Raw genomic sequence first — 14,476 nt, 5'->3', positions numbered from 1 at the left:
TTAGTTAACATTTTAATAATTTTGCACCCTACCTTTTATTGTATTTCATACTTTCTTTAACTCCTCACCTTAAGGTTGTCTGGAAGAAATCGCTGTTTTAGCGATAAGACCGCCTTTTGTGTCGTCCTAAATTGTATGTTTTCATTTTATGTTCTATTTCATTTTATGGTACAATAAAGTATTATTATTATATTGTAACATGTGTTTATAAAATTATTTTACATAACTATGTAAAAAACCGTCATGTAGTCCACCTAATGCTACTTACTTCTAAAGTACTAATAGACTTTTTCGAGGCACTATTGAGATAAGATGAAATGAAATGAAGTGAAACGAAAAATATTTATTTTGTATAGGTCTACGAGGCACAAATTGTTAGTTACAATATTTTTCCTTATAAGCACTAATGGCTCAAGGCAGGACTAGAAGATAATTAGTGCAACGAAATACTATTAAATAAAATAACAATATAATAAATGATATTATTACCGTAAAGTAAAATTAAAAATAATTTAAATATATTAGATATTTATTATAATTATGTGTATTAGTGTAAAGTAAAATTCAAACTCTCGACTTCCGGAAACTCCCGTTTATGGTTGAAATATGCAGTCACCTTCTTCATATCAATCTTTGTGGCTTCTTTCCCATAAGCAGCGATATTATACGTCACATCCCCAGAGAAGATGATCTCAACATACAAGTCGATCTGTAGGTACTGGAAGCTGTAGCATATAGGGTTACGGCTGTTGCACCATCGGCGGAGGCGGATGTATGGCGGATCTTGGTGGCTGTCCCGTTCGTTGTCAACCCTGAAGATTATGCAGGAGTACTCTGTGTTTGATATTATTGTGAACTGGAATAAAATAAATATGTGTTATAATTATATAAAGACTCTCTCATTAGGCGAGGTAATGCTGTCTGAAGATCGAACCTTAGTTTTATTTTTGTATATGTGTTAAATGTTTAGAAAATTTTGAAAGTGTGATTCAAGATTGGGTGGCACCATCTTTTTATAATAAAAATTAAACATCTTTAAATCCAGACATGACATAAGAACTTACACAAGCTTATCGTCACAATGACATGTTTTATTGTAATGTGTTATTTCTTTTTGCAATTGCGAGTGCAATTTAATTAACTTCGCTTTAGTTTTGACAATTTTTGGCAAAGGAAGTGTTACTTCTTTAACTACTGTACTTCTTCTTCTTGTTTGTTATGGGAAAGAAATATTTTTTTTTACACTCACACATTTGTGTGAGGACTCGTGTTCTAACTCATACTTATACCTTCTTTCATCAATCCTCAAGGCGGCTTGATTGAGGCTAGCTAACTAGATAGAGGACTTTGCCATGAGAGAGACAGTTGCTAAACAGTGAGCTCAAAATCAAGGAAGATAATACACCTTACATTATATCTAATCCGTCGCGTCTCCTCATTGGGTTCCGCGGTGACTGAAGTGCGGTCCGTAAATAATTCCGCCTTGAGCTCCTCTGGGTCACACGGGCCGTACCTCTGCAACTTTGATAGCGCTGGAACGTGAGCTAACTAATTAATATTCACCGAGTTTTAGTTCGATACTGTTATGAGCTGTGCGTAACTGAATTTGTAAGTAGCTACGATAAACTGTCATGTGCGTTTCTTCGTTCGTTGGTTGTATCTTGACAAAAAGGGGACGTATTTTGCTGGGCGTATTTAAATATTAAAATAAACCAAAAGTTTGTAGGGGCCCTGATATTGTAGGTGGTCGTTAAAAGTAATGCTTTTTTAATAGGATTAATCTAATTACGTATAATATACAGGTCTGTTGATATAATAATAGGAGGAAGTAAATAAGATCGTGGAACATCTGATTTTTTGAGTGGTTAATGCTGCCTATCAACATTTGTAACTGACCCTGATGAAACAAAATAATTGCGCTCATTCTGCCGTCGATCCCTTGGGGGTACTTATACATTGCGGTTCAAGGTCTTAACTGTGAAATACTAAGAGGATTATGGCTAACTTTGCAGTTAATTTTACAAGGCGTTTCAACAACATGCTTAGCGGTGATATAAGACAAGAGTACCAGCTCACTTCGTCTCATGACCACTTGGTTCCGGGCGAGCCTCGTGACTGCCGGTCTCCCGATCCTCGCGATGCTGTGCGTCACCCAGTGACCGATCACGCCGTAGTCTATGAATCTCGCTGGCGCACGACACCCTGGACCCGATACACCGAAACCTGTCTAAATGTATTCATGGTCAATATATTCAAATTCAAATTCATTTATTCATAAGATAACGAGGATCCATTTGTGAGTAAAATACACTTATAAATACCTATTGTTAGTAGAAATTACAAATTATTTATTTAAATAACAATTAATAAATTATAAGTCCGCGCCATACTGCTAATCCGTTCTGAAGTTGTTTCGAGCAGGTTTAGTCATACAATTTGCTATGCCGACGCGATTCATTTCTATATTCAGAGCGGACTAGCAGTTTTACGCGGACTATAATACATTCAATAAATTCAATGTAGCCATTGCAAAATGTGCTCATAAGTATGATTGTAAACAGAGTATGTTGTCCATTATTTTTTCCACGAGGCAAGACATACGTCACGTCATGACAGGAGGAACTATACGTCATGACAGGATGACGCATGTTACTTGTGTGTGCGTGCGTGTCGGCGTGTGTGTGTACGTACGCATTTGTGTCTTATTTCTTTTATAATATAGGAGTAGCAGACAAGCATGCAGTTCACCTGATGGTAAGTAATCAACCTCAGATTAGATATTCCTACCTGAGGTCGGCCACAGATGCGCCGCTACTCCTGAGGACTAAGCTGGAGCGCCTCGAAATGGTATGTCTTCCTTACCACACACAAACCAAAACACAGCAGTGTTTAACACTGCTCTACCACCTTCGTGTGTGTGTATGCGTACGTACACTGATACATCATCATGACTAACTTACTGACTAACATACCAAACTCCATCGGTCATCCTGCCTCATCATCAGCACAGCTCCGGTCTTCCACACACACGCTCTACCGTGTGAAGTCCTTGCGCATACAGTGTGTGTTGGCCACATGCTCTCCACATTTAGCTGTTGAACAAATAATATTAAATGTTTGCTTTGCTACTAAATGAATGAAATGAATGAAATGAATGAAATGAATGAAATGAATGAAATGAATGAAATGAATGAAATGAATGACTTGAATGAAATGAATGAAATGAATGAAATGAATGAAATGAGTGAAATGAGTGAAATGAGTGAAATGAGTAAAATGAATAAAATGAAAATGCTTGAATGAAAACTAATGTGTCAATACTTAAGGAACTCAAAATCTCAACTAGACTTTCGACCATTTGCCTACAGCGAGTCCTTGAGTATTTCGGCCATATTGCCCGGAAGAGTAGCGACAATCTCGAGAAGATAGTCATCAACGGCAAAGTCCAGGGAAAGAGACCGCGCGGACGTAGTCCGATGCGCTGGTCGGATCAAATCCGCACCACTCTCAATAGCAAGATGCATGAAGCCATCCACGTTGCTGAGAACCGGCACCGTTGGCGCAATATAGTCCGGGATAAGGTGATCCGTGGAGGGGGTCCCGACCCTCAGCATTGAGGACATCGACGCAAGGAGGAGGGTTTGCTTTGCAAGGTGTTAGAAAAAGAAGAAGAGGATAGAAGTAATACTTATAATACTCGTAATACTTATAACAATATATGAGTAATACTTATAAGTTTAAGTTTAAGTTTATTTACATGTATAATAATTTTACTGTAATGTTATTTTTGATACATTTAACAACTTCTAATGCACGTAATCATAATCATAATCATAATCATAATCATAATCTTTATTTGCTAAATAAGGTACAATGGATGTTAACACAAAGTATTATTTCCTCTTATTTTACCTTTAAGGCGTGCAAATATACAGTCAGACTAAAAATATTTCCAATATTATTTATAATATTAAATAACAAATTGTCAGATTAATACACACATCACAATTATTATTTTTATATAAATATCCAACATTATTAGTCATGCAATTAATTAATATAATATCTAGTAATACATTCATAAATTGTCAAAAAATTCTTTAAGGCTGTAAAAATTATTAAGAAGAAGCCATTCATTTAAACGCTTTTTAAAAACATTAATAGGCAGATCTTTTAAATGGTCAGGTATTTTATTAAAGATTTGAATAATCGAATGATGTGCATTTCTTTTGAGCGTCTGTAATCGACAGCTAGGTATATATAATTTATGTTTATTTGCATTGCGGCGCAATCTCTGAGACTTCATCTCAGTGTCCAAATGGAAATATTCTGGATGCTCTTTTACAAATATACACACTGCTTTAATATACATGCAGGGCAGTGGTAGTACTTTGAGCTGTTTAAATAAAGGCCGACAAGTGTCCAGCGGTCCTACGCCACAAATCGCTCTTATTGCTTTCTTTTGAATTTTAAAAGCTTTAATCGCATCGACAGAATTACCCCACAACAGAAGACCATAAGATAACACCGATGACATATATCCGTAATATGCGCAAAGAGCTGTTCTCTGCGACACTGTTAAACTTAAGCGCCTGATGGCATATATGAATCTAGAAAGTTTACTACACAATGATTGTATATGATCTTTCCAGTTTAAATTCATATCAATTACAAACCCTAGATATGTAATGTTCGAGACTGTGTCTATTTTTTGTTGGTTAAATATTATATTCAGTGGAGGAAAACTTTGACGTCGCCCCGATTTAAAATGTACAATTTTTGTTTACTAATTTTTATTTTTTTTTAATTTTTGTTTTGGTAGAACTAATCTTATATATTGATCGACAAGGCAAGCAAATATGTGTAATTTTATATACGAAAATAGCTAAATGGTGTGTTGTTTTTATTAAGAGATAATATATACTTATAACTGTACATTATATGTTTTCCTCATAGATTCGTAAAGATACTTCGCCGCCTGGAAATTGAATGAAGCCACAAACGGCATATTAGTAAGTTCTTTTTTTAATTCTTGACATATTAAAACATTTTTAGAGAAAATTTACGAATAAATAACTAATACTGCGTAATTTACATAATAAATAAATAATTATTTCATATATTTTAGGGACATTTAACACGGAGACGTGGCAAAACTTTTTACGCAACTATTTCAATTCTCAAAACTGGGTACATTTTCTTGTTAGGAGTAGTAATCTTTACTAATCTATGGTTTTCCTATTAAAATAAAATAAAGAATAATGTATTGAAGATAGTTATTAGTTGACACGATAGGTGCTGGAATGTTTTGTTTGCAATAAAAGAATATTGTTTGTAAAGATAATTAAAAGTTACGTAACGCATTATACATAAAACAGTTTTGGTAAACTTACTTCAGTTTTTGTGTAATAGTTCTTACATTTTTTTAAGCTGACATAGCTCATCCTATGTATATGTATTTTAGAATCCTTGCAGTCTGAAATATATAAGAGATTTATTTTGTTAGAGTAGCTTGCAGCCAACCTTATGCTAAATGAGCTTTGGCCCGCGGTTTCGCTCGCGTTACGAAGTAATATTATTAACTAAGAAGATTTATACAAACTTTCATCCCCTATTTTATCCTATTGAGGGTAGAATTGATCAAAATCCTTTCTTAGCGGATGCCTACGTCATAACATCTACCTGCATGCCAAATTTCAGCCCGATCCGTCCAGTGGTTTGGGCTTTGCGTTATAGATCACTATGTCAGTCACCTTTGAGTTATATATATTTAGATGGTGCTTATTACCCACTGACATGTGTCAAACCATATAGAACAGAGGTTCAAAAACCTATGAAAGATGTCTCTAAAATATATTCTTTAAGTTTCCACTCTTGAGGACTACGATGTGCGAATCATATGTACGTCGGATATTCACACCTTTCCACTAAAACGCAGATACTTCACGTTAAATAAATAACCACACCACACAAACACATTGTCGAAACATGAATCACACAAATTGTTTGTGATCGAAAGAGGAAACCGCACATTCAGCATTCAGCGGCCGTATGAATGACACTACATATTGTTTTAAAGTGCATGTGTAGATTTCATACTAGCGAATAAATAACGTCCTTTGGTGAAAGGTCGTTTTTTACAGACAGAAAGCTGAATTTCCGTGGGTTGAAACCAGGAGTTCATTATCACATCTTTTTTTATTTATACAATTTTTTATTTTAAATTTATATTTCTACTGCTTTTATGTTTAAATGAGATCGGTGCAATTTCGTTCTCAGAGGTCGCATCGGTGACGTAAGTTTCGTTGGACCCTAATCCAATTTGGTGCTTATAAATGGCTTTTTAATAGGCGGCAATGTCCATTTACTATGAGTGGACTGCATGTGCATTTTGATTTTATTAAAAAATATGAGAGCATTTTCGATGTACATTCACTTCGAAACCGAACAAATCATATCGTTAAATCAATATGACTTTGCACGTATTTTCTAAATGTGACGCGATTAAAACTATTAAAACGCGGCGTTCCTAAATCGCTAGTGTAAAAACAATAATGTGACGAGCTGTTAATTACTGTCAGAAAGCGTCATGGCGTAGAACTGCGGTTTGTTCCATACGGCTGGCGGCGGGCAGATTGGCCGCAGTTCTGGAAAGTAAATAAAAATGATGATTACAGTGGCGCGATACGGCGATGATTACGGTATCCTCTGCATGTCGTAAGAGGTGACTAAAAGGGGGCTTTCGGGGTTGCAGGCGGCAAGAGTGGGAGCTCGAACCGCCTGGCTAGCGACTCCGGGAAGAACGATGGTATGTGTGACCTCATATTGTCGTACGCTCCACACGGAGTGGCGAGCTTCATAATCATCTGGGCGGAGCCAGACGGGGCCACGCGCCAAGAGGACTCCGGTTGTGTTCCTTTGGAGGACCCGGAGTTCTCTACGCAGCGCTGAGGACGGTCACCGGGGGGGTTTTAGTGCGGCGCGATATTTATATAGATAGATCACCTACGCTTTTTTATACTATTAGAGTAGCAGACGAGCATGGAGTCCACCTGATGGGAAGTGGCTACACCGCCCATGGGCATCTGTAATCAACCCTAGATAAGATTAGATTCCTAATTGAGGTCAGCCACAGGTCGAGGTACCTGTGGTCGCTACCTCTGAGGACTAAGTTGGAACGTCTCAGAAAAGTATATCTCGCTTACCATACCCTTCAAATCAAACATAGCAGCACTTAACACTACTGTTGTTAGAAATAGTGTTAGCAATTATGATGCAGAACAGTTATGATCTAAAAGCCCAGGGAGTAGGAGCTTGAAGAATGCTTACCCTGTATCAAATAAGCGGTCTCCAGTTGTATGAGAGCTATCGCGCTGTATGTGGTTGTGTTGTATGCGGGATGGTAAGCGTATTCTCTTATTCGGATGCTTGCGCCACTGCAGTTGGTACCGAGGACCACTCTTGAACGAGACCTGTATTTAATTTTGCATGTGTTTGTTAGGTTTAAGAGCACGATTTTGCAGATTTTTTTAAATATAGAAGTAGCAAGTGAGCATGAAGGCCATCTGGTGGTAAGTGGTTACTGTCTTCCACGGACATCTGTAAACAATCCCTTGTTGAACATAGACACGTTGTTATCAATGAGGACGAAGTTGGAAAACCTCGGCTAGTATGTCTACCTTATACCCTTCAAAGCGGATTACACCAATGTTTCACACAGTTATTAGGCAAAGTGGTGGAAGTGGTGTATGGTGGTGGTGTTAGATAGCTAGTTCTGGAGTCAAACCACAAATACCTACCACTAATTCCACCACCCACCTTTACTCCACACATCTTCGTGAACTTTTAAGAAATTTCAGGTTCGTTTCTATTCGTTCAGGTTCCATCCTAATTTCGGACTTTCAGAACGACAGACCGAAGTCTAAATACTCGTATGACATAGAGAGCGTTTGCATGTAATTCCTGTATCATAGTTGTAATAATTGACTTAATTAATATTATTATTTCGATGTTACAGCATTAATGGTTTTTGATTACTGTAATTTCGTGACTAGATTCAATAATTATTTGGATCTATTCACATCATTAAGTACGAATGGAAATAAAATGATTACGTTAATATGTTTAGGTTAGGTTAGAAGCCTACTTTTAAGTTCTGTTCATCATCAAATCATTACTGTCTCTAAGGTTTTAGATACAGTTTTGTTAAGAGGGCTTGCAAAAGTAGTGCCTTGAGGTCGACGAAATGATTTCTCATCTATGCTTACGGAAAGTCCAGAAGTCCAGAATAAATAGTTTCCATAATTGTGTCAGAAAAACAAAAGAGGGTGACCCGCTTAAAGATTTTTTTCTTTTCCTACCTCAAGGTACATTAACCTCTGCAATCTAGTTATAATATTATTATTTTCTGTGTCGAGTTGCGATCGAACTATAAAAAGAACGAGGAAAGATAAAATCTTTTAATCTTTTTACTTACCTGAAATCTCTCTTTGGCAGTTTATCTATATCGATAGCAGATCCTATCACAATTTGTTTAGATACCAGAACCACAGCTGTGATATAGCGTTTACCATCTGCAATTAAAAATATTGGATTGGGTTTTGAAGTCCATTTGATCGCCGCTGATTATGAACAGCTGTAATCAATGCGAGAAGTAAGAGTCCTGTGGTCGGTCCTCAAGGGTAGCAACCTGTGGTCGGTCACAGGTTGCTACCCTTGAGGACTACGTTGGAAAGCCTCGTATAAGAATGTCTCTTACCACACCATTCAGAGCGGAACACAGCAGTGCTCAGCAATGCTGTTCATCATCATCATTAGCAACCCATTACTGTTCCACTGCTGGGCACGGGTCTCCTCTCATAATGAGAAGGATTAGGCCATAGTCCACCGCGCTGGACAAGTGCGTATTGGTAGACTTCACATACCTTTGAGATTTTTTTTTATAAATCTCTCAGGTATGCAGGTTTCGTCACGATGTTTTCCTTCACCGTTTAGAAAATCATAATAAATTTCTAATACGCACATAACTCTGAAAAATAAGAGGTGCGTGCCTGGTATTTGAACCTCGGACCCCTCGATCGAGAGGCCGAGTTTCTTAACCACTAGGCTGTCTCTGCCTTTTTGTTGCCATCAATGCTGTTACAAGACATAAATAAGTGTGACGATGGTGCCTCCGGACCTGAACTATAAAAGCATCTACCACCAAAAACTTACTTTGATGAATTTCGCTTATATTTTAGTAGACTTTCCTAAACTACTTATTTTGAAAATATAGACAGACAGTTACACTTACTTACGGGATAATAAAGGGTGCCAAGCCAAGGGTAGGTCTCGATCACACCCACCCCTTCGTACACGACTGATATCGGTGACTTGTCAAGTCCACATGTATTAGTTGATCTTTGTGAAGACTTATTAAATTTTCTTGTAAATTGATTCATTTTCCGTGTACCTGAAAATGTTTGGTGGTTACTATTTAGGTATTTTACTACTTTTGATTGAAAATATAGTCTTGTAAACATTTTTTCTTTCTACCGTAACACTTTCTTTCTCTTTTTTGTATTTCAAATGATATATTATATGTAAAACTATTCTGGTTGGTAGCTCTTGAGTCTACAAATTATATTTAATACAGAAATATATAGGTTTTGAATCGCTATAATATTTTGCTCTAAGATAAATATTTTTGTGTTACGGATTTTGTCGAAACCGCATCAAGAATTTGAAAAAACTTCGATAGCACGATTCAGAAGTCCTAGTGGCGCCATCTTTTAACGAGTTGCGAAAACTCACCACAAGAACTATCCGATATATATCTGTATAAGACTTGCAGAACAGCAGCACAAACTTGCACAAAACTTCCACAATTATAACAAGAACATACCTTCACATGTCGCGGCCAACAGGAAACAAATGAATAAAGTTCCAACCACATCCATTATAACTTAATGTCACTAAACAATGCACTAATTGATAAATTGCGAAATTTAATTATTATTTCCGATACAAATTTGTCCGAATAACGGAACACAATTAAATTTAAATGCATAATGAATAATGGTATGCATTATTTGCAAATATTTTGGATGTTAAACAAATAATTTCTACGGGATAAAATTTATGACGGTTTGTTTAATCAAGGATCGAACTGAAAATCAACGTTATTTTTTGTTTTTTATTATTTTATTCGAGCAAACGTTTTATTTTTTATACAATTACGGAGGAGAATGTTGAATATGTATGTATGTATGTGTCATTCTTTAGCTCGCGTTACAGCCGAAACGGTTTACTGATTTAAACATATGAGGTATCGTTGTATTTATCTAAATTGTAGAAATGATATACGCTTATAGCAGCCTTTTTAATAATTTAATATTTAACAGCCGTAATTTGTTTTTTTATAATAATTATTTCTAGTTATATCTTTAAATTGAAGTAATAAATGTATTTTTGATATTTTTACGAATCTACTCCCGCGCTCAGACAGAATCGCGTCGAAATATACACTACATTAATAAAGGCCAAATGATGTGTTGTTATGTTGTTCAATCGACAAACTGTTTATATTATTCGTAAATATTTTCACAAACAAACCAATGATGGACAGAGTTAAATACTTACATTATTTGACATGAACGATGTAATCATCATATTGTCCCACCTGTTCTCTTACCATGAATTATCAAAACATCCCACAATTTTACGTTACGTTTACTCAATCCATTATTCTGTTCCGTTTGCCTTAGTAGACTAAGTAAACGTAACAATAAGTAAGTGCTCAAGTCTTTTTGTCTGCCTCACATGTTCGCAAAAAAGAGAGACAAAATATAAAGCGCCATTTTGTCAATTTAGACATTTAATGTTACGTTACTGACACTACGACGACACTGTAGTTCTGGTACAATCCGCTAGGGGCGCTGATTGGAAATTGTATGGGCAATACGTAAACAAATACCAAAACAGTCATAGTTGTCAAAACGTAAAAACTCATAGTAAGGGTACTGTAGGCACGGGATTTAGGGAATAGTCCACGACGCCAACACGGTAGAATGAGAGAAGATTTGTACCTTTAAGACCTTTTATTAACCTTATTCTATGCAAATAAAGAATCATGAATTATAAGGTGGCTAGTTGCGAATTGTTCGACTTCACACACCTTCCAGAACATTTTCAAAATTTCCCAAGAATGCAATTTCGAATGTACGTACCCTCCGGAGCATAGAAGCCTGCATGACATTAACTACTAACGGTCACCTATCCAACTCCCGCTCGCACCTGACGTGGCAATACTTTGTGGATTGATTAGATCAATATAAAGAAAAAAATGAATGTATTCTTCCTTTTTTAATCCACGACAGAGCGCAGAGGACGCTATGATTCATGTGTTTAAAAATGTTATCAAATTCTTCACTTACCATTTAACATTGTAGATATCGTATCATTGTCAGATTTGTACACAAAAAGGCCGTGACAGATTTATCTGATGTCCCCATAGATTAGTAAAGATACTTCGCCGCCTTGAAATTGAATGAAGCCACAAACTGCTTATTTTAGTAAGTTCTTTTTTTGAATCCTTGACAAATAAAAACATTTTAGAGAAAATTTACGAATAAATAACTAATTTACGTAATAATTACGTAATTCACGTAATAAATAAATAATTATTTCAAATATTTTAGGGACATTTTAGCACGGAGACGTGGCAAAACTTTTTTACGCAACTATTTCAATTGTCAAAACTGGGTACATTTTCTTGTTAGGAGTGAGTAATCTTTACTTATCTATGGATGTCCCCGTCAGTGAAGCATCAAGTCCGGAATCAATTGTCCGATTCGTCGGCCGACATTTCCCGCCGTCAGATAAGGGACAGATGTTATTAGCCACCCATTACCGTCCTACTATTGGGCACGGTGCTGAGAAGGCTTAGGGAATAAACCACCACTTAGGCCTAGTGCAAATTGGTAGACTATATCTTTGAGAACCTTTTTTTTAAAGATCTCAGATATTCTGATTCTGAAGGTGGTAGAACCCTTTGTGGTTCGACTCCGGCGGCACCACCGCCACACCTATTTCTACCTAATAACAGCAGTGTTGAGCGCTGCTGTGTTCCGGTTTGAAGGGTGTGGTAAGGGAGACAGACTTTTCCGAGGCATTCCAGCTTAGTCCTCAGGGGTAGCGGCGCATCTGTGGCCGATCTCAGGTAGGAATATCTAATCCTATATGGGGTTGATTACAGATGTCCATGGGCGGCAGTAGCCACTTACCATCAGGTGGACTGCATGCTCGTCTGTTACTCCTATATTATTAAAAAAAAATATATGCACGTTCAAGAACCTGGATTGTCAGCTTAACGTAAGTACTTAACTCTGAAACATAGAAGCGTGCATGAAATCAACTACTAACGGTCACCCATTATATTCCGGGACGCGCTCGTATTTTTTTTTGTTAATCAATTATATCCAGAGCAATACATAAAAGAATTAAAGTGAATGTTTTTGTTCTTGTTTCAGTCCATTATAGTTATAGCAAGGACGGTTTGACTAAAAAAGTAAAGTAAAGTAAAGTATTGAAAAATGTTACAAAAATTATTCACTAAGGTTCTAAAGCTTCTATACTTCTATTCAACATTGTAGATACGGTAACGGTCAGTTTTCGTACACAAAAAGGCCGTGACAGATTTATCTGATGTCCCCGTCAGTGAAGCATCAAGTCCGGAATCAATTGTCCGATTCGTCGGCCGACATTTCCCGTCGTCAGATAAGGGACAGATGGCCTATCTGATTGTGCCACAAATCTCAGATATTGTATAATCAATAGAAATACTTTTGCCTTAGGTTTTCGTAAAACTACGAATATTTGCTTGTATTTGTATGTAACACCAATTTTATTTTATACATATAAAATAACAAAGCGAGTTAAATATATATTTTTATATAAAGCGGTGGTAATAGTAAACTTTGAATGAAATACTTTTATTAATTCAATAAATATTTTAATAAGTATGAATGTGGTCTATGAAAGATTGTTTTTGGACTATTCATACTTCAGGATTCAATTCTATATCCGATTTACGACCGTTATTTATAATCAATCTTGATCGAATTTTACAAATTTCTGTGTACAAGAAATTGTAAAATTTCGATATTTTAAAGGAGAAACTTGGATAGATTGTTTATTAATACGGAGCGTTAGAACCAATTGCAGACTTCCATAGACAAAATACAGATAAGATATAACCAGAGATCAATTGCTATACAAAAAGAAAACGTGAATATTCAACTTCAATACTTCACATAACTCTAGAGAACAAACAATATACTTGACATTCCAAAACGCTTTCGTCTTACAATTTTTCCGAAGTACGTCGTAGTGCTCCGAAGCGCTTCGAAGCATTTCGAAGCATTTCGACTGTTAAAACTATGTTGCGTTCACTCCGCTCCAAGTATTGTATAACGAGGCGAGCATTCCGTCCAGAGTAGTCGCTGAGGGCTGCCAAATTTATCGGAAAGTATTTTAAGTACTTGTCTGTATTTTATGTAAGTATCTGAAAGTTTTTCTTCGTAATAGTGTTCGTGCTATTTTATTATGGCATTTGACATATTGTTCAACGTCTAAAAATTCAAGCTTAAATAGTAGGAAAAGGCGGTATATATGATATTTTTTTTAATATGATCGGTTATGGTCGACCCTTCATGGTAAGGCCTTATCTGAGACGTCCCAACTTAAGTCCTCAAGGTTAGTAATCTATCCGACCTCAAGTAGGATTCTTATCTTATGTTAATTACAGATGTCCAATGTCCATGGGTTGCAGTAGCCACTGACCATGAGGTCCATGAGGAACTGCGTATTCGTTTGCTACTCCTATAATTATGATAAAACTAGTCATTATTATACAAAAAAAGTCTGCTTAAAATAATTAACGTTATTATTATAAAAAAAAAATATATCTGTTTAAAAATAATTAACTAAAAAAAAGGAAAACCCTATGTAACTACTACAATTAAAACGAACTTAACTACACATCCTACTCTGATATTAAAATCCATCAAGCCCAATCTTACCAAACCGGGTAAGCAGGGTGTGCCAAACAATAAGACACACATACGCTCGAGTAACATTACCCTCCGCTCTCGGGTAAGAAACGCAAATCTTATTAACTTTTTTATAATTTACGAGTAGCAGATGAGCACGCAGCATGCATCCACCTAATGGTAAGTAGCTACTGCTGCCCATGGACTGCAATCAACGCAAGGTAAGATTGGATTCCTACTTGAGGTCGGCGACACCCTTTAAACCAGAACACAGCAGTTTAACACTGCTGTTTTAGGCAGAAATAGGTGTAGCGGTGGTGCCGCCGGAATCGAACGTTTTGTTCTTTTTTTGTTGACGAGGGGGAAATCTTCTAAAGGTAGCCAGTGCCGTGGGAGCGACGCAGAGTTATGTGGGATTCTCACCGCACTAAAACCCCCCAGTGGCC

General features: G+C 36.5%; 1 protein-coding gene across 1 annotated transcript; it reads right to left on the bottom strand.

The window, feature by feature from the left end:
• Positions 1–547: 547 nt before the first annotated feature.
• Positions 548–9,440, bottom strand: LOC140754958 (uncharacterized). Its single transcript, XM_073090117.1, has 9 exons — positions 9,293–9,440; positions 8,477–8,573; positions 7,330–7,472; positions 6,576–6,647; positions 5,394–5,476; positions 2,973–3,092; positions 2,077–2,227; positions 1,411–1,532; positions 548–856 (listed from the first exon to the last, which is right to left on the bottom strand). The coding sequence occupies exons 1-9, from the start codon at positions 9,438–9,440 to the stop codon at positions 548–550; spliced, it is 1,245 nt and encodes a 414-aa protein (XP_072946218.1).
• Between the last annotated feature and the right edge of the window lie 5,036 nt (positions 9,441–14,476).

Source organism: Epargyreus clarus, unplaced genomic scaffold (assembly GCF_041222505.1).
Source record: "Epargyreus clarus isolate Ecla_fem2 unplaced genomic scaffold, WU_Ecla_fem_2.2 ptg000032l, whole genome shotgun sequence".
In the NCBI taxonomy this organism is placed as follows: domain Eukaryota; kingdom Metazoa; phylum Arthropoda; class Insecta; order Lepidoptera; family Hesperiidae; genus Epargyreus; species Epargyreus clarus.
The sequence above is the reverse complement of the archived record's forward strand: the minus strand, read 5'-3'. Positions and strand labels throughout refer to the sequence as shown.

Bases quoted from the DNA above. Each gene is read 5' to 3' on its own strand.
- LOC140754958 (XM_073090117.1), bottom strand. From the start codon at position 9,440: ATGAATCAATTTACAAGAAAATTTAATAAGTCTTCACAAAGATCAACT. The intron at 8,574-9,292 runs GTAAGTGTAACT...TTTTAATTGCAG, and splicing joins CACCCTTTATTATCCCGTAA to ATGGTAAACGCTATATCACA. The intron at 3,093-5,393 runs GTAAGTTTACCA...TTTGTTCAACAG, and splicing joins ACTATTACACAAAAACTGAA to CTAAATGTGGAGAGCATGTG.